The 25,334-nt window shown below is 36.0% G+C and overlaps 1 protein-coding gene across 1 annotated transcript in view; it reads left to right on the top strand.

Moving 5' to 3' along the window:
• Positions 1-665: 665 nt before the first annotated feature.
• The window catches only part of SLC26A7 (solute carrier family 26 (anion exchanger), member 7), a 148,227-nt gene continuing 123,558 nt past the window's right edge, over positions 666-25,334 (top strand). The window contains exons 1-2 of the mRNA XM_011970104.1: positions 666-769; positions 889-1,194. Coding sequence (XP_011825494.1) covers positions 1,002-1,194 — 193 coding nt within the window. The 5' untranslated portion in view covers positions 666-769; positions 889-1,001. The remainder of the gene's footprint in view (positions 770-888; positions 1,195-25,334) is intronic.

Raw genomic sequence — 25,334 nt, 5'->3', positions numbered from 1 at the left:
TCTTAAAAAGAGAACACCTACTCCCAAAAGTTATACAAAAAAAAGGCAGCACCATAAAAAAAGCTAAGGAACTTCAAACAGTAGTTTGAACCATATGACATTCCTCAGTAATTTTCAGTTACAATAGAATGAATTACAGGACTTAGAGAAACCATCAGAGAAAACGCAATGAACAGTTTCAGAGACAGGGAAGATCCCCTGTCACAAATATGTGCTCATTGTGATACTTATTTTCTTAGCCCATGAGATGAAATTTCCGTTTGTTTATGAGAACTAGTTACTCCTTTCCCAGACTGGGCAGTAGCTGTCTGAATGTTTCTGTATGAATGAAAACTCATCTGCCAGGGAATAAAAATGGCAAGGACCTTTAGCAATGCCCTGTTATGTTTCTGAATTTTGTAGAACTGGCAGTCATCTGATAATGTTGAAAATATATAGCTCTCAAAGAAATAGGGCTGGATTCTCCGAATATGTTTTGCACAACAGATCCCTCTGGCACTTTTATGATTTTGCACAGCTTGTAGGGAGAGACTGGACTAGCTGGATGTTTCCTGGTTTCATTAGCATAGCCCAGCCCACTTCCAACACACGCCCAGAAGTACCTCATTAACCATTGGGATTGCAGCCAAAAACATAAGACTACAGTGAATATAAGGGGAATTACTGGCGAGAGAGCTGTAGACCAACTTAACACCGAACCCATTACTTTTCCAAGACCAGAAAAAAATATTACATGTACAGGAACTACTTCTTCAGATAAGAATTCAAGGTTTTAATCTATAGTTTTAAAATCTAGAATAATTAGCTGTATCATAAAAAGACAGCTGCATATATTGAAGTGCTTCTGTTAATCTCTCTCTCTCTTTTATTTACTTATTTTCTGGGCAGCTTTGACATTGTAAACCACAGACGAATTGGAGCTTGGCATTGAAAGGAGGTGTTCTGCAATGATTTTTTTTCTTGTTTAGAGAAGTTTACTTCTACAAGAAGAAATCTGAAAAATGACAGGAGCAAAGAAGAAAAAGAAAAGCACGCTTTGGGGCAAGATGCATACCCCCCAGTGTGAAGACATTATACAGTGGTGTAGAAGGCGACTGCCCATTTTGGATTGGGCACCACATTACAATCTGAAAGAAAACTTGCTTCCAGACACTGTGTCTGGGATAATGTTGGCAGTTCAACAGGTGACCCAAGGTAATGTATTGCATTTGAATTTCCTGTATTATGCAGAGTAGATGTCACTTTGCTTTCTTGGAATAATAGTATGACCTAGAAAAAACAATTTAGCTAAATAAATGGATATTAACTGTGGGGAAATAAGCATATTGGATATCTTTGGAGAAGTTTTCCTAATTGTCTTTTTTCCTCTGTATTTTGATAGCTATTAAGCATTGAATAAACTTGAATGACATGACATTTTTTCACTGTTAAAATTCATACTGTTTTAGAGTGAAAGATTCATAATTATGGGAGAATCAGTTTTTATAACATGATCTCGTTGATATAGTTTCCTGCTTTCACTGAATCAAGCTATAACATTCTCCTGGCTTGAACACAATCGTTTTGGAACCTAATTAGCAGCACACAATTACCTGTTGTAGCCTTGAGAGATGATATAAACAAGGAACAAAGCTTTCTGTACATAAAGGAGGCTCTCTGCCAAGATTGGTATTTGCAAAGAGAATCCTGTGTGTCCTTAGAGCTTATGTTTTACTGTGTATGCTGATTTACTTCTGTATCACATTACCTACTACATCTATTTCTCAGTAAGAAATTTAAACTGGTGAGAAGTCTGATTTTAACTTTCCCAAAAGCAGACTAAATGATATTCTGGATTTAGGTAGGTGTTTCTATTGGTGAAAGCTACCGACCTAGTGTGCATGTGTGTGTATTTGTTTGCCTTAAAGATATATCCATTGCAGTTCTTGGCTAATTCAAATAATTTTCTACCTGTAGCAAGAAAAGGAACTAATTTCTGAACCTTGAGAATTTAGAGCAGTTTCCTTGGCATAGACACTGCAGGTTTATATTTCCTTGCAGTTTCACTACCTCCTTGGCTTTAACTATTATTTATATTGTTAAATTATAAGCACTCTTTTAATTAAATTATTCTGTAGCTGGAACAAACTGGTTTATGTATTTGTGATTTTAGTATGATTAGGAACATCTGCACTAGTGACTTTAGGATCCATAATACTGTCATACTTTATGGGATTCCATTTTACTGAATAGTCTTATATTTTTAATGACCATTTCGCCAATAGCAATGCATAGTAATATTTCAGAAAAATGCAAAGTAAATGATAGGTTTGGGCATTTTTGGACTTGCTTTTATTCAGTTTTAAATTCAAAATGAAACACTACCAATGTACTTTGAAAACTTATGTGATGAACTTTTTTTTTTAACCAGATAGTTTCAGCATGTTTTAAATTTATTTTGCTTTAATTTAATGTAAAATGAAAGAGAATTACGTTTTTAATAATAATTTCAGTTTTTTGCCTTTGGAAAATATCAAGTTAATAAGACAATTTGAGGATAAGATAAAGTTATCTATGGTATATCATTAGCGATATTATTTATGTAGAAGTTTCAGTAATTAATTATGTGGCTTTTATTTGGGTATAGATTTTGAGGGATTTTGTTTTATGAGTCATGTATTTCACTGGTTATGAAGGGACACATTGGCCAGCCCCAAGACTGATAAGAAGCACAGCACGTACCCAGCCCTAGTGTCTTGGGAAGTTATGAATCTGGCTGCTGGTTCTCTTGGAAGGCTACCAGTGAATGGATAAGACTACACTACAAAAACTTAAACGTTTTTGTTTGTGAAATTTAAGACTAATTATTTTTAAAATGTCTATTCGTTTAAAAACAATTTTCTCAAACTTTTTCATGACCATGTACTATGTATAGAGAGTTAAAAAGTGAAATGCCATAAGCTACCATTTGTTGTAAGAGGCAATGCCCTAAACCCTTGCATACATTATCTCCCTCTATCCTAACAGAATCCCAAGACACAGCAGTCTCCTCTCCATCTTCCACAGGAGAAAATGGAGGCTTAGAAGAGTTAGAAATTTTCCCTGGACCTCATACCTGATAAGTAGTGGAGTCAGGACTTGATTCCAAAGCCAACACCCTTAACATTTTCACTTTATACTGTACATTGCCAAAATAACCAGACTTTTCATAACACCAATGTTATTAGTAATAGAAGACATTTCTTTAGAAAGGTGTGACTATCCTTCCCTTCAAATCACTTTTGTATTAAGGTTTCATCCCTGCAGTTTTTAGATTCAAAGGCAAAGTGACAGGAAAAATAACTAGAGTGGGATACAGAGTAAGGAAGACATTTAGATATCATTTCCTCTTGTTTGTCTGAATACAATATTGGCAGTTATTATCAGCTCAATTTTCTAAGGAAAATTAGAAGAAAGAGGAATAATTTTTGTTCTTGCATCATAACACAAACAATAGATCAAGCACCTTTTTTTTTTTAGCTTTACCGATTTTTGAAGCAGCTGTTCAGTTACTCAGCATAGTTGAATTATATAAAATTGTCCAATTTAATGTTTCTTTTGACCTACGAAGATGGAAGGTTTATGTTTCAATCTAGTAGTTGCTTTTAGTTCTCTCAAGTGCACTTAAATTAAGAAGGATAATGGAAATTCATTTGGGTGTTTTCTATATGTCAAATACCAAGAAGCTGTTTTAAATTTATTTTAATAAAGTAAATCTTTACTTTATTAAAGATTTCCTAATTGTTAAATATAGATGCTTTTCTATTATCAGTAGCATTTTCTGTGTTGACTATAGTCTTTCTGAAATCCTTTTTTCTCTTGGTTTTTAGACAGCACTCTTGTTTTTCGCCTGCTACCTGTCTGTCCTTCTCTTCTTATGATTCTCTGCAGATGTTCTGCTTCCCACCAAACATTAGTGTCCTGGAGATTCAAACCCTGGCCTTCTCTAAAAGCATAAAAGATGCTAATCACCTATTAATGAAACTTTCTTCTCAACTTGAGATCTACATATTTATTTATTAATTTTTTAAAACCAGCCAGATTATCAGTAAAATGTGATGTATACACTGCAAGACTACCTTTTCCAGCTTTCTTTGAGGTTAGGTGTTGCCCTGTGATTATATTTTGGCCAAGGGAAAATAAGCAGAAGTATACTTCTTCCAGTCCTAGTCCATAAAAGTCATGTATGATCCTCATGTCCCCTATATGCTGGCAGGTATTAGTGCCCAAGGCAAATTTGAAAGCTATGTATTGAAGGTAGCATTGACTCTATCAGCCTTGGTTCCTGAGTGGCCTTGGAGATCCACATATTTAAGTATGCCTAACCTAGAATGTTCTAAATGTACTTCAAATGCAGTGTCTTCTAAAACAAACTGAATGAAACCTCCATTTGAAGCAGAACGATAATAATAACAACAGTAGTTTTTAGGCACAGATACAAGCAGTATTGTAAGAACCCTTGACATATATACAAAACTGAAGCTGGGAGAGGACAAACAACTTGCCTGAAGTCACACAGCAAATGAATGGAAGAGGTAGGATTTGAACTCAAGTAATCTGGCTCCTGAGACTATGCCCTCATCTTTATGCTAAACTTCTTCTCTTAGACAGTCCTGCGCATCATTCTCGACTCTTTCCTCTTTTTGCCACCCTGCCCACTAGCATACGATCAGCTGCCAGCTTCTTTTGTTTCTATCCCCTATCATTTTAACCAAGTAGTCTTGTTTCATGGCCCTGCAGCCGCTGTAATTCTCTGTCTGAACTGTTGAAACCATCATCATCTTGTGGGTCTTCATTCCTTACTCTGTCTCCGCCTGTAGGCCATATTCCATACTGCAGCCAGAATAATCACAAAAATCTGAATGCATCGATCCTGTTCAGAATTGTTTAATGAACCTCTATTTTCTCTAGAGTAAAAGTCCAATTCTTCAGCATGTCCTATTAGATCATTAATAATCTGGGCCTCTTGATACAAAGCTCTACTCAAAGAGATCTCTCCTCTAAGAATCCCTCCCAATCTCCTAGGAAGATGTTTTCTTCCCTCCTACCCCCTTTGTACTTTTTACATATCACTTTGATAGGCATTAACATATTGTATTATAATCTCTTGCGACAAGTCTTTCCACACTAGTCTGTAAGCTCTGGAAACAAGACAATTTCTTAATCTATATATTCTTACCAGCTTGTGTATTGCTTGGCACATAAATGTTTTTTGGAAGAATTAAAACATTCTAGAAGCCACCAATTGTTCCATTGTAGCATGCCATCACTCCAGAGAGGAAACTGAATTTAAACTAATTCTTATGTTTTATTATACAAATAAATGTAATAAAGATACTGATAGTAAAAAAAATACTTTAAAATACAAGTAATTGATTTTTTCCAACTTCTCTTACTTTCTTGAAGTTACAAATTTGCGGACCTCCTGACAAATCTGGTAAAAGATACGTTTTCTTTGTGCCAAACAATGTTCATTTTTTCTTCAGCCAACAGAAACAAATATGAATAGTTTACATAAAAGTCCAGATGCCCAGCTTCTCTTGAAAAATCTGGGGAGACGTGGCCATACAGGGCCCACATCCCCATGCGGCAAAATCTGCAGGCCTTTAAGAGAGGCTACTCACTTTTGCCACAGCCCCCACTACTCATATGTTCACTGCCACCCTTCCTGCTGGTATGCCCATTACCTATCTAGCTCTATGAATGGCTATATTTGTTTCCCCTGCCAAGATACTTTCTAACATATTTTGTTGAAATGCCTCTAATTTGCCCTTGAATAAAACCTTTATAGGGAGATGATATAATTTTAGCTTCTTCACCTAGAACCACAGAACCTTCAGGTCTGTTAGCCTGGACTCATATATTTCAATATACTTCATTTCTTTATAATGATATGCATTATCTGTTACGATTTTTACAATGCGTTCTGGGAAGGAGTCCAGCACCTTTACTAGACTGCCAAAGGGGTGGTTACCCCTCTCCAGAGTAAATAGATATAATATAGAGATGTATAAAATAACATGTGGATGTATTAATTTCAAAGAAAGAAAGATAAAAGAAACTTCAGGTCCTTCTTTTACTAAGTTCAAGTATTTCCTAAAAACCACTTGTATTCTTAAAAGTATTTTTAACATTTGGCAGTTCTCATTAGTAATATCAGGTAAGAGCCTTAATATTTAGTATCTGCCATGATGTTCTTTAACTGATATCTTGAAGACCTTCACTGTCAAATATATTTTGTAGATAAGCAAACATTTGTAGAGAATGTCATTGACTTAAAACATGTCACCAATGTGGGTGGCAAGCTAAGCAGTATAAGACTCTGGTTTCTAAAGCATGTAGTGCACATTGCAGCCTGAATGACCACTTGGGGGAAAGAGTTTCTCTGTTTCCAACATGAAAACTCAAGCATTGAGACAGGGTGGAGACCTGAAATGCATGACTTGCCATATAAGAACCTAATCCACTGGGGTGGAATATGAGAATGTTGGCCTTGCATTCCAAGGGATCACCTAGACTTTTTCTTCCCAAACCATGTAACTTTTAAGCTGCCATAGGGTTGCCTGGTGTTCAAACCACAAGGTTTTGGGCTGCAGACAAAGATGGATGTTCCTTATAATTATGCAGAATGTGTGGCATTGCTGGCACCAAACCTTGTGTGTGGAAGCTGAGCTTCATTGCACTCCTGAGGGCAGCTTAGTGACATGCAGAACAATAAGTGGAAATTCCTGAGGCATACTGCATTGCACAGATTAAAGGCTTGTCTAGGAATGTTTCCCTGCATGGTCTCAGCTTTGGGGATACAGAATCCTAGCATTAGCCACGCATCTCTAACTTAGCTCCCTTAATCACTGTATCTTCCTGCTAGTAACTTTTCTCCAGGAGCAATGGCATCCAAATATTCCTAAATGAGTCTGAAGTATATTTTCCTTACCCCATGAAAATACAGAAGACCTGTGACACATTTCTGTCTTTTTCTTCTCCATTTCCCCTCATCCCATGACCCAATCCCTCACTATAGCTCCAAGCTTCATTTGGTACTTTTGACTCCCTTTTTATTTTTCTTTAATGAAAAACAAGATGGTTTAGATGTTAAAGGACCCTGTACTTATTTATGCACTTAGCATAATGCTCCCTATAACATTTAGAGCTGTCCATATGGAAGAACCATGACCTTTAATTTTAGAATGTTGAAAATATGGCAAGATTTGCAACAAAATACATCGGCAGTGAGTGTTAGGATGAGATATGTGGTGTATCTTCTGTTTTTATCTGCTATGAACCATCCCTGCTCTTTTCAGTAACTGTATATCAGATTAGTTTGGGCAAACAACCCCTCTTCCATATTTAGTACAAGTGATTTAGGTGAGGTTCTATTCCTGGCACAGTGGATGGTGTCCAGGCTGATCAGGGGACTGAATGCCTCTACACCAGGATTCTCAAACTGGAGGCCTATTAGAACCACCTTGGGGATTAAAAGAATGCTAATATAAGGGTTCCATCTCTAGCAATGAAACCAGATTTTCTGGAAATTGTGCTTAGGCATTGAGGCATTCTTTCTTCTATTCTTCTTTAAAAATGTTGCGGTTTCTAATGTGAAATAGGTGAGAGCAGGATCTAGCCATAGTTACTGGACCAGGTGAAGGTTTGTGGGCCAAGATGTGATGATTAGCATAGTTCCATACACCTGGCCAGTGACTGATTCAAGAATAAGGTCTGACCTCTAGGCATAAGGATATGAGTTCACTATACAAGGGGTAAACTATTTATTATTAAAATGGTAATGGCAATCTAAATGACCTGAGTGGTCAGTCTGGGTCCCAGTACATGTATGAACCTTTTAGGCGGCCAAAACTTCCTTTGTGCTGAAACTGATGACCGTAGAGATAATGTGCCTCTACAGTTTCCCAGGACCTCCAAAGCCTGAAAATGAAGCCAATCCAGCAAAATGCATAGCAGAGAGAAACTGAGTCCTGATGACAACTACTACAGCCCTGACTCTTCATTTGCATGTGCACTTTTTTCCTTTGCTTATGTAGATTTAAGTTGGGTTTCTTCTAGTCACCTTAATGACACATTTGAGTGCTATTATAGTGTGAATGTGATATATACATTATTTCTAATATTATGAAACCCAGAAAGATAGGTATTATTCTACTTAAGAGCATCTCATGAAAATATGAGCTCTGAACATTAGGTGAATTGGCTCACTTCTAGGACTGCTAAGATGGATTAAAACCTAAAACTGCACTGCTCCACTCCTCATTCTTCACTGGTATCTGTTCCCCAGCTTGCTTCTAGCAAGACAGACATAGCCTGGGTGGGACAGGGGCTGACTCTGAGCCTCCCTTCACATCTACTCCTCAGACTGCCCCTTCCCATGATGACATGTCACCTGCCTTGATAAAATAAAATCCTGGATTTCCCACCAGAAGAGAGCTTTGCTGGTGAGAACCAATACAATGAGCTATTGCTCTTTCACCTGAGGTTCTCTCACAGCCCTCTGCTCCACAGAGTAGCTTAGGAGGAAAGAGGGAGGGGAGACATGCTTTAATACTGGCCTAAGCATCCATGAATAATAGATTTTACCATGTAGCAGAGGTGACACACAGATGAAATGTTTGAATAAAACTTTACTAAAGGCTAGAGAGCAATGAAAAGGGAAAATAACCAGGCTTACTGCCGTCCGCTTGGTTTGATCCCTCTTGTCTCAGCTGTTTCCTCTATCAGAACAGATGGCATCTCTAATGCTTACTACCCCCTGTTCAGAGCACTACTACGGACATTTAACCTCTCCCTTTCTGAGTCCAAGAGGAAGGCCTGCTTTGGGCTCTCCTAACCATTTTAACATTGGAGATACCTGCACACAGGCAAGACTTGACTCCTATTCATAGCCAGGAGCCTCAGACAGCAGACAGCATAGTTTCTTCTTGTTTAACACCATTTCTCTAAATAAAAAAATTTTTAAAAACCCACATTTTTCCCCTTCATTCTTTGAGCTTAACTGCCTTTTCCTTCTATACAGTTTGTTTTTCATGAGCTAATCCATTTGTTTTTTATTTTAGGTTTGGAGGTACGTGTGAAGGTTTGTTACATAGATAAACACGTGTCATGGGGGTTTGTTGTACACATTATTACATCACCCAGTGTATTAGTCCATTCTCATGCTGAAATAACTGAGAGTGGGTAATTTATTTAAAGAAGAGGTTTGATTGAACAGTTCCACATGGCTGGGAGGCCTCAGGAAACTTACAGTCATAGCGGAAGGCACCTTTTCACAGGGTGGCAGGAGACAGAATGAGTGCAAGCGTGGGAAATGCCAGACACTTATAAAACCATAAGATCTCATGAGACTCACTCATTATCATGAGAACAGCATGGGGGAAGCTGCCCCCATGATTTAATTACCTCCACCTGGTCCCCACTCCACATGCGGATTATGGGAATTACAATTAAGGTGAGATTTTGGGGGGTCACAGAGCCAAGCCATATAACCCAGGTATTAAGCTAATCCATTTTCATGGCTTTACTGCCACGGTTCTACTGGTTAATTGTAGGAATATATTTCCATCTTAACTCTTCCTTCCTAGCTCTAGATATAAATAGCCAGCTGCCTATTGGGCACAATCTCAGTGTCTCCCAGAGACAAATTTTGTAACTGAACACATAATTTTTCCTACCAAAAGTAGTCCTTATCCTCCATTCTTTATTATAATGCAAATCACCCCCCATCTACCCAGTTGTTCATGCCAGAAACCTGGGAGTGATCCTTCTTCCCCTGTACCCTCAACAACTGTATTAAATCAACCAAGTTCTGTAAATTCTTCCCTCTTAATGACTGTCTAATACACCTGATGCCCATTGTCCTCATGGCCACTTCCTTGATAATAGTAGATATAACCAACAATTGCTAAATGTTTAAAGTGTGCCATAAACTGTGCTAAGGATTCATTGTCTATTATATCAATTAATCTTCATAATGACCCTAAGAGTTTGATACTGTTATCTGTATTTAACAGATGAAGAAAAGTAGATTAATTTGCTAAGGTAATCCAGTTAGCATAAGGCAGGAGTGTTTAAATGCAGGTCTTTCTGACTCCTAAGCCTGTGCTTCTACCTTAAGAGCCACCAAAATTTACCCTGCTAGGTAGGATGTCTCTCACATACAGTTTTGTCCTTCTGTTGTCTATCTTGAACTGGAACAAAACTAAATTTTTAGTTAGATAGTGGAAACCTTGTTTTTAAAATTCCTTCAGCAACACTGCAAATAGCTTTTTACCTGCTCTTTCACTCTGTGTTGCTCCCTTGCTTCACATGATCTCCTTGGTCTCTGTTTTCTTACTATCTTTATTCTCATCCCTTTCTATTTCTAGCTCCTTCCTGAAACTCCAAATACTACCCCGGGACTGAAACCACAGGCGTGCATTGATTAGCTTCTATAGTATTGGGAATCAATGTTTAAACACCAGAAGACTTAATTTTAAAATTGAAGGCTTTCCCTCCCTTCATTTAAATATAGTCATCTAACCACACAGGTTTCATTTCCCACATGGCAACAATAGGCTGAAGTTGACTTTTGCCTGTACCCTTTATATGGACGTGGACTTTCTGACTTGCCATACCCTTCCACACTCCCGTTGTTTTGTACATCAGCACTGCTTAACACCTGCTGTTTTATTCTGCTCAGCTCTAGAACAGACATTCTCAAACTCAACTCAAGCACAACTTGAGAAGGATTAGACTTCTGAAAATGCTTTTCAAGGCCTTTCAATTTCTGCATCTCACCTTTCCAGTCACACCTTGTTTAATTTCCCTTCAGCATCATATGTTCTATCTATATTGGACTGCACTTAGTATTCTAAAGGATCATGCTTCTTTGCCTCAGGACATTTGCAGATGCTGTTTCCTCTAAAATGAATAATATTCCCCTGCCTTGTCCCTTTCACCTGATTATAACCTACCATATTTCAGGAATGGGTTTAGTTCAGTAATTCTCAACCATGGCTGCATATTAGAGTCTCTTGTGGCACTGAACAAAAATACTCATGTCCAATCTCCACCCTAGATTAATTAAATCAGAATCTCTGGATAATTTAGGGCTAATAATTTTATGTTCTGTGCCTCAGCTTACTCAACTAATGAAAAAAATAAAAATAAAAATGAGCAGCCAGGGTTGAGAACTACAGGCTTTCAGAAAGCACTGTTGATACCTCTATTTTGTTTTTCCATGGTACTTATATCCTTAACTAACTTTATAGCATTTGTTTTTGATTCATATTTGATTTAGCACTGTATTAGTCCATTTTGACACTACTGTAAAGAAATACCCGAGACTGGGTAATTTATAAAGGAAAGAGGTTTAATTGACTCACAGTTCCATATGGCTGGGGAGGCCTTAGGAAACTTACAGTCATGGCAGAAGGAAAAACAAGCACCTTCTCTGTAAGGCAGCAGGAGAGAGAAGAGAGCAGGGCAAACTGCTATTTATAAAACCACATGGGACAAACCACCACTGTGATCTAATCTCCTCCCACCATATCCCTCCCTTGACACGTGGGGATTATGGAGATTACAATTAGAGATGAGATTTAGGTAGGGACACAGAGCCAAACCATATCAATTGCCTAAGCCATACGTTCCTTGAGGGCAGAGATTATTTACAGTCTAGGAAGACCAATCACCTTGGCTTTAGCACTGAAAGTCCTGAGTTCCAGGAAATATTTTCAGCTCCTATCCCCAGTATTTGGCACAGAGTAAGTACTAAAATATTTGTTGACAGTGAACAATCATAATTGAGATAGATGGATGGGGTTTTCCTATGCCCATGCTCCTTCTGGTGGCTCCTCTCTTCATGGGAACTTTGTCTCTTTCTGTTTCTATTACTTAAGCTCTTAGGTCTGTTGGACTTGGGGTTTCTTGATCATAGTGATTCTTTATGTTCACGCTTGTGAGACCTCACCTGTGTAGCAAGTCACAGGAGGAAAGTATGATGTGATTGGCCTCAACCTCTCTAATGATTAGAAATACTGACCTTGGAGTAATAATGGTTGTTTGTGGACCGAAATAATGTGTGTTTACAGAAATTTGTCTTCACATAATTATAGTTGTTGAATATATGTAAATTTACCCCGGGAGACTCACTTGTAATAACATTTAACCCTAATCCCACTGATATTGTAAACTAGACAGCTGGTTATACTGTGGTTTGCTAATAACTATTTGAAGACCACCACAAACCAGTTACCACAGAGAAATAACTTTCATCATTGCCCACACGATTTGGGTTGGATTTTTTATGTGTAATTCTTGGAAGTACTTACCATCACCTAATTATTTTGTTTTTAAGAATACTAATCCATCTTGCTAGGATTCTTTATTCATTTCTATTCAAAAAATATTTGAAAGAATACAGCCTTTTGCTATGTTCTTGGAAAGCAATAGAGGAGTATAAGACAACAATCCAGCCCACAAGGGGCTTATTATTTTTTCCATCTTCAGAAATGCATACAAAAGTATATGAGAATATGATCTTGTTATTTTAACCTTGAAGATACCATTCTGGTTTGGGTATTTAAGGGTGGGAACATTTTCTTAATGAAAGTTTGTAGAGTATTGGTTTCAGCCACTTTTTGCCTTGAATAGATTGTATAACCCAGGAAGTCGCCAAAGAATTCTGTGTTTTTATTTAGGAACATGAAGACTAGTACAATCTCATCTACGTAACATAACATGAAATGACTATTTGGTGGTAAAAATTGGATCAACAAACTGGCAGTCTTAAAAAGCTATCAAGGTTTGATTCGCTACGGATATATATTATATGATGTGGAATTTTAAGAAATCGGGTTCTGCTAATCACTCCTTCCCTAGAAAGGATCTCAAGGGAACTGTACACAGAGGTAACATCTAGGGAAGGGCAACCATTGTCCCACTTAATCAGCTGAGTTAGTGTGCAAAGCATAGCTCTAGCAAAGCTGGAGTGGAACAAAGCAGTTTCGACCTGATATCCAGGAGGAGTTTCTTTTTTTCTTTTAAAGCTAAGGTTTGGATGCACTTGTGGGGAAAAGAAAGAGAAACTTAGAGCTTACCTTGAGGCAGGCCCTGGTCCTTTTATTATGCCAGTAGCATGGATTAGGAAATAGCAGAAGAGAGTAAAACATACCATTGACATGAACTCCTCCTACCAGGAAATGTATCCTCTTCAGAGTGTTCAACTTTGACCCCTCCACTTAGCAGCATTCCTCTTGGAGGAGGTAGTAGACACAAGAGGTCTGAGAATTTCTGCTCTACAGCTTGAGCTGAGGTTGTGGTACTGTGTCTGGAGATAGCTGGATAGAATCAAGACATTGCCAAAGGTAGGATTTAGGTCCCGTTCGGGGAAGTTAGCTAAGACATATAAACTCAGCCTGGTGAGTGTAAAGTTTAGCACTTGAATGTCAACCAGTAGGACTGGTTGACACAAAAAGTAAAACTGGGGAATCAAGTATCTGACGCTTAGGCAAAATGAAGAAACTAGTCAGGATTAGAACCCAGGGCCAAAGTTCTGGGTAGAAAGGAGTCTGAATTACAGTCTAGGAAGCCAACAGCAATGATAGATCTGTGTTTTCTAATTTTCTACCCAGTGTCTGAGCAGTCTCCAGATTTTGGTGGGTAAACCTGAGCCCATGGAAGACAGTGAGAAGACGCACCTGGCTGACAAGAGAAGTAAGGGAAGAAGGCATCAGCCAGCAGCTCTCATGGAAGGTCATGTGTTGGTTTCCCCTGTCCTCGCATTAGAATATCAGGTTGGCCTCTTGGCCTCTTGTGGACTATTGTAGACCCACAAGAATAGGAGTTATTTGACTCTTTTTTCTCCAGAATATGGAGGGTCAAGTGATTAGCACAATCTCAGCTCTTTATGCTCTTTAGTTTTGAAGAGGGAGTTTTATTGATATTGACTTTAAGAATTACCTCATTATTAAAATTTTATAGACTATAAAATGTTTGATACTTTGATAATGCACTCATAAATCTTGAAGGTTATTGAATAAAGTGCTTAATATAAATATTTAAACAATTATTAATATAAAACCAATATTTTAACATTTAATAAGTAAACCGTTATTTAGGATAATTCTGAATAATTGTTAATAATGTAACCATGTGCCACTATGCATAAATCTTACCTTGTGCGCTGTGAATCTCTTTAACTTACAAACATTATCTGTACTCAAACCGATTCTATGTCAAGTTTTTTCAATTGCAACACAGTAATCAATAGTAATTTTAGGACTACAATTTTACGGAAAGGAAATTGGCTCTGAAAAGTAATTCTCTGGTCCCAATTAGATTCATAATATATGCTTCTCAGCTAAAAGTTATTTCAGTTCTGCAAGTCTCTGAAGTAAAAACTGAACTATAAAGGGACAACCATCAGGCAGATATGGATGATATTGGAAGGCAGATATTGGAAATCTGTTATAATGGTTTCTTTTTTGTACTCATCATTTTTGCTGCTTTGACTATTTATGACCATGCTGCCTTGACTTTATAGCCTTGGTTCTTTATATTAATCATAGATACAAGCACTTGCAACATTGTATCATTTAATTAAACAAACTGAATAGGAGATTTCAGTTTATCTCTTATTTTAAAAGAGAATCCTTCTTGACTGAAAGCAACTGTAAGTGCAAATTTCTCCCTTTACTATGGCATTTAAATCTTGAAGATGCCATCTTAAGAGGATGATAATTATATCCAAACCTATACAAATGCTGACATTTATTTAACTCTTTCTTTGTGCCTGCCCTGTGTTGGGCCATAAGCTCCCTTTCTTCTGGGCTTTGCCTGGAATATTCTCTTAGTTCCCTTCTTTTCTTCCTATCACCTTTGCAGGGCTCCTCCTCCAAGACTTAAACAACACTACTGTAATCCTTCTGAAATGGGTTAAGTCTCTTATGTGATCCTGTAACTTCCAATACTTCTTTCTTTCTAAAAACTTCACATGTAAATATTTATTTACTCTGGGTATTTCCTGTTAAACTCTGAGATCTGTAGGTGCAGGGATAGTATCATGTCTACTTCATTTATCACTTAATTTCTTGTGACTAGTTAAGTGATTAGCATAAAGGAGTTGTTCAGTAAATATTAGTTGAATAAAAAAATCATATTGATAGGGATTATCTTTCCTTTTTTTTTTTAACAGTAGAAAACTGAAGTTCAGAGAGGTTAAATAACTTGTATAAGGTCTCAGCCAAAAAGAGATGAAATTGAGATCCAAATCCATGTTGCTCTGCTTTCCTAAATGTTACTACCCCTAGGGCTGGTCCAGAGGACAGCTAGTTAGTGCCAGATGCATTGGGCTTTGTGCTTCAAAACCAAGTAAAATAACATATGGGAATCCACTTATCACAGGAAAAGTTCCTGCCTGCTGAGACTCATGCATCTACAGCTTTCCCTGGAATTGAAACACATGTCTCCAACAAGCTCAAGCAAACTAATTCTAACATTGTCCCCCAGAAGCACCAGGAGAAAAATCAGAATCATTTAACTGAAGCACTCCTAAATGTCACATACAAGGAGGGAAGCTATGGTGTCAGCACAGATGTATCCCTGGACAGGCAATGGCCCTACCAGCCTGACACTTTAAAACAAAATAGGAACTTCATGGGAACCTGCAGAATAGAAGCTAGGGAAAAAGAATAAACCTGGAAAACCAAAATGCTGCTCAACCCACTCCTTATACCTGAGCCTCCTGGAAGATCACCACACTAGATTTGCCTCCAATCTCTCTCCAGTGCTCTCCATGATGTTGTTTCTATTGTTGATATCTCTCTATTATAGGCTACTTATTCTCCCACACTAGCCCACTATTGGATTCAGACACTTCCAAATTGCTTCTTTAAGAGTATTTGCTTTCATGGTTTCCCAAACCTCATTAAGTACTGTATATCTGTTCAGGAGGTTACTTTCCAAATTTTTTTTTGTTTATAATTGACACGTAATTGTACATGTTTATGCAGTACAGTGTGATGTTTTAATATATGTAAACATTGTATAATGATCAAATCAAGGTAGTTATCACATCTATCACTTCAGATCTTTATCATTTCTTTGTGGTAATACATTTCAGAATCTTCTTTTCTAGCTATCTTGAAATATACAATACATTTTATTAGCTGCATGCTACTATGTAATTGAGCATCAAAATTTATTCTCCTATCTAACTGTAACTTTGTGCCCATTGACTAATTTCTCCCCACTTCCTCTCCTCCATCCCCTCCATGGCCTCTGGTAGCCACTATTTTACTCTCTACTTCTATGAGATAAACCTTTTTAGATTCCACATGCAAGTGAGATTATGTGGTATTTTGTCTTCTGTGTCTAGCTTATTTTACTTAACGTAATGTCCTCCAGGTTCATTCGTGTTTGTACAAATGACAGAATTTTATTCTATTTTTATAGCTGAATAATTCTCCATGGTTTATACTGCAGTTTCTTTATTCATTTGTCTGTTGATAAATACTTAGGTTGATTTCATCTCTTGGCTATTGTGGATGGTCCTACAATAAACATGGGAATGCAGATCTCTCTTCAACGTACTGCTTTCAATTCCTTTGGATATATACCCAGTAGTGGAATTGGTGGATCATATGGTAGTTCTATTTTTAATTTTCTGAGGAAGCTCCAAACAATTTTCCATAATGGCTATGCTGATTTACATTCCCTCCAACAGTATATAAGAATTCCCCTCTTTCTGCATCCCCACTAGCATTTGTTATTGATTTATTTTTTGTCTTTTTGATCATAGCCATTCTAATTCGGGTGAGGTGCATCATTGTGGTTTTGATTTGCATTTCCTTGAATATCACTGATGTTGAGCATTTTGTCATATACCTGCTGGCCATTTGTATGTCTTTGAAAAAATGTTTATTTAGTTTTTTTTTTTTTTTTTTTTTTTTTTTTTTTTTTTTTTTAAGATTATTTGGATTTTCTGTGTGTGTGTGTGTGTGTGTGTGTGCACACGTGCGCTTTTCCAGTTTTTTTGGGTTTTGCTATTGAGTTGTTTGAGTTCCTTTTATATTCTAAATATTAACTGCTAGTTAGATGCATAGTTTGCAAATTCTCCCATTCTGTAGGTTGTCTCTTCACTCTGTTGGTTGTTTCCTTTGCTATGTAGAAGCCCTTTCATTTGATATAATCCCATTAATCTATTTTTGCTTTTGTTGCCTGTGCTTTTGAGATCCTATCCAAAAAGTCCTTGCTCAGACCAATGTCCTGAAGCATTTTATTTATAAATTTTTTAGTGGCTACATAGTTTTGGGTGTTACATTTAAGTGGTTAGTTCATTTTAAGTTGATTTTTGTATATCATGTTGTTTTGGTTAGTATGGCTCTGTAGTATATTTTGAAGTTAGGTAGTGTGATGACTCCAGCTTTGTTCTTTTTGCTCAAGATTGCTTTGGCTATTCAAGGTCTTTTATGATTCCATACACATTTTAGGCTTTTTTTCTGTTTATGTGAAGAATGTCATTGATATTTTGATAGGGATTGCATTTAATCTGTAGATATCTTTGGATAGTATGGACATTTTAATGATATTAGTTATTCCAATTTATGAACATGGGGTGCCTTTTATTTGTGTCTTCTTCAATTTATTTAATCTATGTTTTATAGTTTTTATTGTAGAGATCTTTCACATCCTTGGTTATATTTATTCCTAGGTATTTTATTTTATTTTTGTAGCTATTGTAAATGAGATTGCCTTCTTGAATTCTTTTTTTGTATAATTCATTTGTAGCATACAAAATGCTTTTGCTTTTTTTATTGATGTATATTGATTTTGTATCCTAAAACTTCACTGAATTCATTTATTAGTTCTAACAATTTTTTGGTGGAGACTTTAGGACTTTCTAGATATATGATCATGTCGTGTGCAAATAGGGGCAATTTGACTTCCTCCTTTCCAATTTCAATGCCCTTTATTTCTTTCTCTTGCCTAATTGCTCTAGGTAGGACTATCAGTACTGTGTTGAATAAAAGTGAAAATGGGCGTCCTTGTCTTGTTCCAGATTTTTGAGGAAAAGTTTTCAACTTTTGTCCGTTCACTATGATGTTAGCTATGGGCCTGTGATATGTGGTCTTTATTGTGTTGAGGTGTATTTCTTCCATACCTAAATTGTTGAGAGTTTTTATCATGAAGTGATGTTGAATTTTATTAAATACTTTTTCTGTATCTATTGAAATGATCATATGGATATTTTTCTTAATTTTTTAATGTGAGATATTGTGTTTACTGGTTTGTGTATCCTCAACCTTCCTTGCATCCCTGGGATGAATCCTAATTGATCATGGTGAATGATTTTTTTTTTATTGTGTTGCTGAATTCAGTTTGCTAATATTTTGTTGAGGATTTTTTGTATTTAACTCCATTAAGCATATTGGCATTCCCTCCACCTCTTTTTGTTGTTGTTGTTGTGTTCTTGTCTTATTTTGGTATCAGGGTACTGCTAACCTCATAGAATGAGTTTGGAAGTATTCTCTCCTCTTCAATTGTTTTGGAAGACTTTGAGAAGAATTGACATTAGATTTTCTTTAAATGTTTGGTAGAATTCAGCAGTTAAATCATCAGATTTGTGGCTTTGCTTTGATGAGAAGAGTATTATTGCTTTAATTCCATTACTAATTATTGATTTGTTCAGGTTTTCTATTTCTTCATGATTCAGTCTTGGTAGGTTTTATGTGTTTGAACATTTATCCATTTCTTCTAGATTTCCCAATTCATTGGTTAATAGTTGTTCACAATAGTCTTTTATGACCTTTTGTATTTCTGTGGTATCAATTGTAATATCTCCTTTTTAATATCTGATTTTATTTATTTGAGTTATTTCTCGTTTTTGCTTGGTTAGTCTAGCTAAAGATTTGTTTATTTTTAAAAAATCCAACACTTTGTGTTCTTGATCCTTCATATTTTAAAAAATCTATTTTTTAAAAATATTTCTGTTCTGATCTTTGTTATTTCCTTTTACTAATTTGTGGGTTAGCTGTTTTTCTGGTTTGTTGAGGTATAACATTAGGTTGTTTACTAGAGATCTTTTTACTTCTTGAATGTAGAGATTTATTGCTATAAACTTCTCTCTTAGAACTGCTTTTACTGTATCCTATAGGTTTTGGTATGTTGTGCTTCCATTTTCATTTGTGTCAAGGAATTTTAAATTACCTTCTAAATTTCTTCATTGATGCATTATTATTCAGGAGAATGTTATTTAATTTCCATGTATTTCTACAGTTTCCAATATTCCTTCTGACGATGACTTCTATTTTTATTTCATTTAGGTCAGAAAAGATACTTGATATGATTTCATTTTCAAAAATTTGTGAAGACTTGTTTTCTGACCTAATATATGGTCTTTCCTGGAGAATGTTCCATTTTCTGTTGAGAAGATCTGTCCATTGCTGAAAGTGAGGTGTCAAAGTCCCCTACTATTACTGCATTGCAACTGATCTCTCCCTTTAGATCTATTAATATTTGATTTATATATTTGGGTGCTGCAGTATTGGGTGTATGTATATTTGAAGTGGTTATTTCCTTTTGGCATATTAACCCGTTTATCATTGTATAATGTCCTTATTTGTCTTTTTGAAACCATTCTTGACCTAATGCCTATTTTATTTTAAATAAGTACAGCTACTCCTGTTTGGTTTTGGTTTCCATTTGCACAGAATATCTTTTTCTATCTCTTCACTTTCAGTCTATGTGTGCCTTTAGAGATGAAGTGAGTTTTTTGTAGGCAGGATATGGTTGAACCTTATTTTATTTTAATTCATTCAGCCATATTCAAAGTGTCACTGACTGTGACACACTGTGTGTTTCTTCATTTGATAATTTAATCTATTTGCATTTAATGTTATTATTGATAGGTCAGAATTTACTACTATCATTTTGTTTCTTGTTTCTGGTTGTTTTGTAGTTTCTTTTTGCCCATTTTCCTCTGTCACTGTCTTTATTTGTGATTAAGTGACTTTCTCTAGTAATATGTTCTGCTTCTGTGCTATTTATTTTTAGTGTATCTGTTACAGATTTTTTCTTTGTGGTTATTATGAGGCTTACAAAATATTTTTGTAGTTATAACAGGCTATTTTAAACTGATACCAACTTAATCTTGATCATCAAGCAAAAAAAATGAACAAAAACAAACTTTGCACTTTCATACCAACTCCTCCCATTCTGACTTTTTGATGTTTCAGTTTACATATTTTATGTTGCCCATTTCTTAACCCATTGTTGTAGTCATTATTGTCTTTAATAGTTTTGTTTTTTAGTTTTCATACTAAAGATATAAGTGGCTTATACACCACAATTACAGTATAAGAGTATTCTAAAATTTTTTGTACTCTCACTTTTACCAGAGAGTTTTATACTTTTTGATGCTTTTTTGTTACATGTCAGCATACTTTTCTTTTAGCTTAAAGAACTTTCCTTAGCATTTTGTGTAAGGCAGGTTTTGTACTGATGAATTTCCTCAGATCTTGTTTGTGTGGTAGTCTTGATCTCTCCTTCACATTTGAATGTTAACTTCGCTTAGTATATATAGTGGTATGGTATTCTTGGATATAGTATTCTTGGATAACAGTTTTTTTTTTGTTTGTTTTCTTTTAGTATATTGAATATACCATTCTACTGTCTCCTGCCTTGTGGGGTTTCTGCTAATAAATCTTTTGAAAGCCATATTGAAACTCTGTTCCATGTGATACATTTCTTTTGCTGCTTTGAGTATTCTTTATTTGTCTTTGGTGTTTGCTAATTTGACCATAATTTGCCTTGGAAATTTTCTCTTTGTGTTGAATTTTATTGGTTACTTCCAAGGTTCCTATTCCTGGATGTGGCCATCTTTCTCCTGATTTGAGAAATTTTCAGCCATTAATTTCTTAAATATGCCTTCCAGTCCTTTTTCTCTCTTTTTTAAGTGTTCCTGGTAAGTAGAGATTAGTTCACTTGATGGTGTCCCATTTTTCTTTTTCTCTTTTGATTGGATAATTTCATATGTTCTGAATTTGAGCTCGCTTATTCTTTCCTCTGTTTCATCAAATCTACTGTTGAAGCTTTGTATTGAGATTTTCAGGTTAGTTATTGTATTTTTTATTTCAAGGATTTCTCTTTTTTTAATTGTTTATATTTATTTGTCAAATTTCTCATTTTCTTCCTGGATTGTTTTCTAAATTTAATTTTTTATTTTTTTGTGATTTTCTAAATTTTTAAAAAAGTATTATTCTGAGTTCTTTGTCAGCCATTTCATGGATCGTCAATTCTTCTTGGTCCATTATTAGAGCTCTGTTGGCTTCTTTTGTGGTCTCATATTTCCATGAGTTTTCACAATCCTTGTATCTTTACATTGATTCCTGCGCATTTGAGAAGATAACCACTTCTTTCAGCTTTTGGAGGTACTCTTTGGTAGTACTAGGGCTTTACTACTTAATATTGGAACTTAATCGCAGGTCTGCTATTCCTTTCCATTCTGGGGAGAACCTGTAGTGAGCATCAGAACTTAAATGCTGCACCCAAACTAAATCACTGCCTTGCCATTGTTTCCTGGCCTGGGGAAAGTTTACTATGATCACTGGAACTTAAACACTGCACTATAACCAAAACACAGAACTGCAGTGCTTTCCAGGCCTGGGAAAGACTTAAAGGAGCACCAGCACTTAATTGCCAGTGTTTTAGTTGTTCCCAGTAAAGGGGACAACTCCACTTGAGCACTAGGGATTTGTGAGAAATCCAGCCAGGGTTTCAGGCCTCAGGTGGTTATTTTTTAAAGCTCTCAATGAACAAATACTCTTGCCACCCACCAATCTCTGGTAGCCATTGAGCATGTGAAATAGGTAAACTGAGTGATTCAGGAGTCTCTCTAAGGGATATTTCTTACAGAGGAAGTTACTACGAACATTCTGAGAAATTCAAATTTCTATGAATTAAGTTCTTTTCCTTGGTCAAATAAATTGTTCTTTTCCCTAGTTTTTAGGACCTTTACCCTTGAGATCCCCCTGAATTTGCCAGCATCATCTTAACTTGGTAGCTGGTTAAAATAGGACTGTATTACTGGTTATCCAAGAGGTTTCTAAAGTACCAAGGATCTTGGTAAGGTTTCTGCTAACCAGCACCACTGTCTGCAAGTACCATCAAGAAGAAAATCTGATATGGCTCTTCTCTGTCAAGATCTGAACCACTCAACTCTGCTGTAGTCATAATGACTGTTTTCCCAGTCCACTATAACTAAGGTATTATAATTTATCTTGCTTTGTACTACTAGCTTTTCCTGTTGTTGCATGTCTACTTCTCATCTTTAAGATAATGCCCAAATATTATTTTCTCACTGGAGCCTACCCCAACCATTCCATTTCACATTTCCTCCCTTCCATGCTCTCCAAACTTTCCTCATGTCTTTTATTCTGCTCTGATTTTTCTTTTTTATAGCACTAAATAATTTATATATTTTGTGTCAATTGTTTATTGTTGTATGCTGCATATTCTCTTGCATACACTATGAAAGCAGGGATTGTAGCCTATTTTTAAAAAAGATTTATCCTAAGTGGCTAGAATAGTGCTGGAAAATAGTAGATAATTCTACTAATGCTTGTTAAATGGATAAATATTATTTTAGTTGCTTCTTACTAAGCTCAGACAACTTGGAGATCACCATTTTCTTATATACTTTCTTCATCTGAATGCAAAGTTAGAGATAAAGAACCAAAGTATATGGGGAGGAAAATTCTTGTCCTCTGCTGCTTCCAGGCTAGGAGGTGGTCTAGAGAAATCTTATAGAAAGTTAGACCTTCACAAAAACACTGAAACATGCCAGGGGATAATTCCTGTCTACCTTTACCTAGTTATGGGTGTTCATGTGGAAAGAGTGTCAGGATCTACAAGAAGATTTTGTGCTTAGTACCTCCTAAAAAAATAGCCTTTAACACTGTTGGGTTGTTCCTGGCCTCTATAATGAACTTCTCAGTTTCATTCTATGTCTCGTTCACAGTCTTCTTGATGATAACTGCTTGGCCTTGCTTACCCTTTCATCTACCTTATAGTCAGGACCTTCCTTTTGTCTTTGATCCTTTGCCTCTCTCCTCATATTATCTGTTACTCTAGGTAAATATATAATTTTCAGAATCCTTTCTGTGTTCACCTGGGCTTCATGGAAGAGACCATGGTACTTTGCTTGATATACAATAGTTTACTGATAAATGGCAGTAATTCTTAGTATAATAGTCCTTAATAATAGATGTTTGTAATCTAAATGGACCCCTGGAAACAAAAGCAACCAATTAAAATCATTTTGGTAGGTACTGCAAATGAAGAATATATAGCATGAACTAACATCCTTAAAAGCATGATCGACTCTTCCTGGAATGGGGATGAAGTCGGTAGTCAGCAAAAGTTTCAAGAGAAAATTATGTTTTTAACTGATCTTGAAGGCTACATAAAAGTGTACTAGATATCACTGACAAAGGGCACTATAGACAGAGGAAAAACATATGCAATGACAGGAAGAATGAAAGTTTGTTTAAATACTTTCTAGTAATATAATTTGGTGTGAATTGAAAGTGGAGAATTTAACATAGTCTAGGTCATAAAAGGCTTGTATGATACAGAAAAAAAGAATTTGGGTTGTTTTTAGAAGGCGATGGAGAGCCATTGGTGGATCTTAAGACGGGCTATGGAGGGGCATGTGTTTTATAATAATTTCTCTGGCAGCAGCTTACATTACATGCTTGGAAGAGGCAAGAGGCTAGTTAGGGGAGACTAGTTAGGAGAAATTATCTCTGGAAAATAAAGCATTGCTATCTGACCAGACAAAGGCAGAAATAGTGGCAGTAGGAATAGAAAAGAGGGACAAATTCCATCTATATTAAATGGAATAGATAAGTTTAGATCACACCCTTTATATTACACCCTTTTATGTAATATTAGGGTGAAAAAAAGAGACTCTTTTGATGACTTCCAGGTTTCTTAATTGGGTGACTGGATGGGTGGTGATGCCATTTTCTGAGACAGAGCATAAATAAATAAAACAACCAGTGTTGTTTTTGTTTTGTTTTTAATGCATGTTGTTTTGTTGTTATGGAGGGGTTGGTGGTGAGAGGGACCAAAAGAAACAATTTCCATTTTGTATTTGTTACGTAAGTGCCTATAGGACCTCTTGTTATCCATTTGGGTCTAGACCTTAGGAAGGATATCATAAAGATGTGTATATTGTGGTCACGGTATGGGATTGGATCAGATAATTAATGGATAGTTTGTAGAATAGAAAGAGAAATTAGGATGGAAGCAACCTTGAAAACACTGACATTTAAGAGTGGTAAGAGCTAGAAGAGGCAGGGAAGAAGATATGGTCTATGAATATCAGGGTGCTCTGGGAGCCAAGTGCTGAAATAGTTTAAACAAAGGTATAGTTGACAGGGCCAAATGTAGCAAACTTAAAATGTATATATGAGACATACAGGTCTCAGGACAGAAAAAATAAATGATTAGAAACCCAAAGAGTAAAATTTAAGAAGAATATAACACTGGAAAGTATGCTTAGTGACAAAATCAGCTATAACCAAATAACTTCATGACTTTTCAGGAAGGTAGGCAACTTAGAAAGACCATTCATTTGTGAAAGTTTGTTCATCTATCAACTCCCACTTCGAGTCTTATCTTCCAATAACACTTTTTTAAAATTATGTTTCTCATAATTTTCTATTTGGTTAAATTAATTATCCTATAAATTGAACATATAATTGTTGAATGTCAGATGAGACTTTGTGTTAGTTGAGGACCTTGTAATTCATATCTTATGTCCCTTTATATCTCTCATGGAATTTAATATGGATTTGGAGACACCATAAGAGCTTTATAAATAATTAAGAACAACTGTCAGAAAGACCTCAGTTTTGAACTTCGGATGTGTCACTCGAACAAGTTCTTCAGCTGCTCTAGGATTTAGTATTCCAATATGTAAAATAGGGACAATAATACCTAGTACACAGAGTTGCTTTGAAAAACAAATGAGAGAATATAAGGTGCTCAAGGCAGAATCTAGTACAAAGGAAATATTCAATAAATGCTATTATTGTGACCTTATTATTATCATCTATTCCTCACTAGAACATAAACTAGGATATGACATTTATAAACATCAACTCCACAAAGACGAAGATCTTTATTTGGATTTGTCTTAGTCAATTTTGTGCTGCTATAATAAAATGTTGAGACTGGATAAATTATAATGGACAGAAATTTATTGGCTCATAGTTCTTGAGGCTGGGAAGTCCAAGGCTGAACAGCTGTCATCTGGCAAG

The sequence above is a fragment of the Mandrillus leucophaeus genome, unplaced genomic scaffold, assembly GCF_000951045.1.
Source record: "Mandrillus leucophaeus isolate KB7577 unplaced genomic scaffold, Mleu.le_1.0 Scaffold928, whole genome shotgun sequence".
In the NCBI taxonomy this organism is placed as follows: domain Eukaryota; kingdom Metazoa; phylum Chordata; class Mammalia; order Primates; family Cercopithecidae; genus Mandrillus; species Mandrillus leucophaeus.
This window is presented reverse-complemented; position numbering and strand designations above follow the sequence as displayed.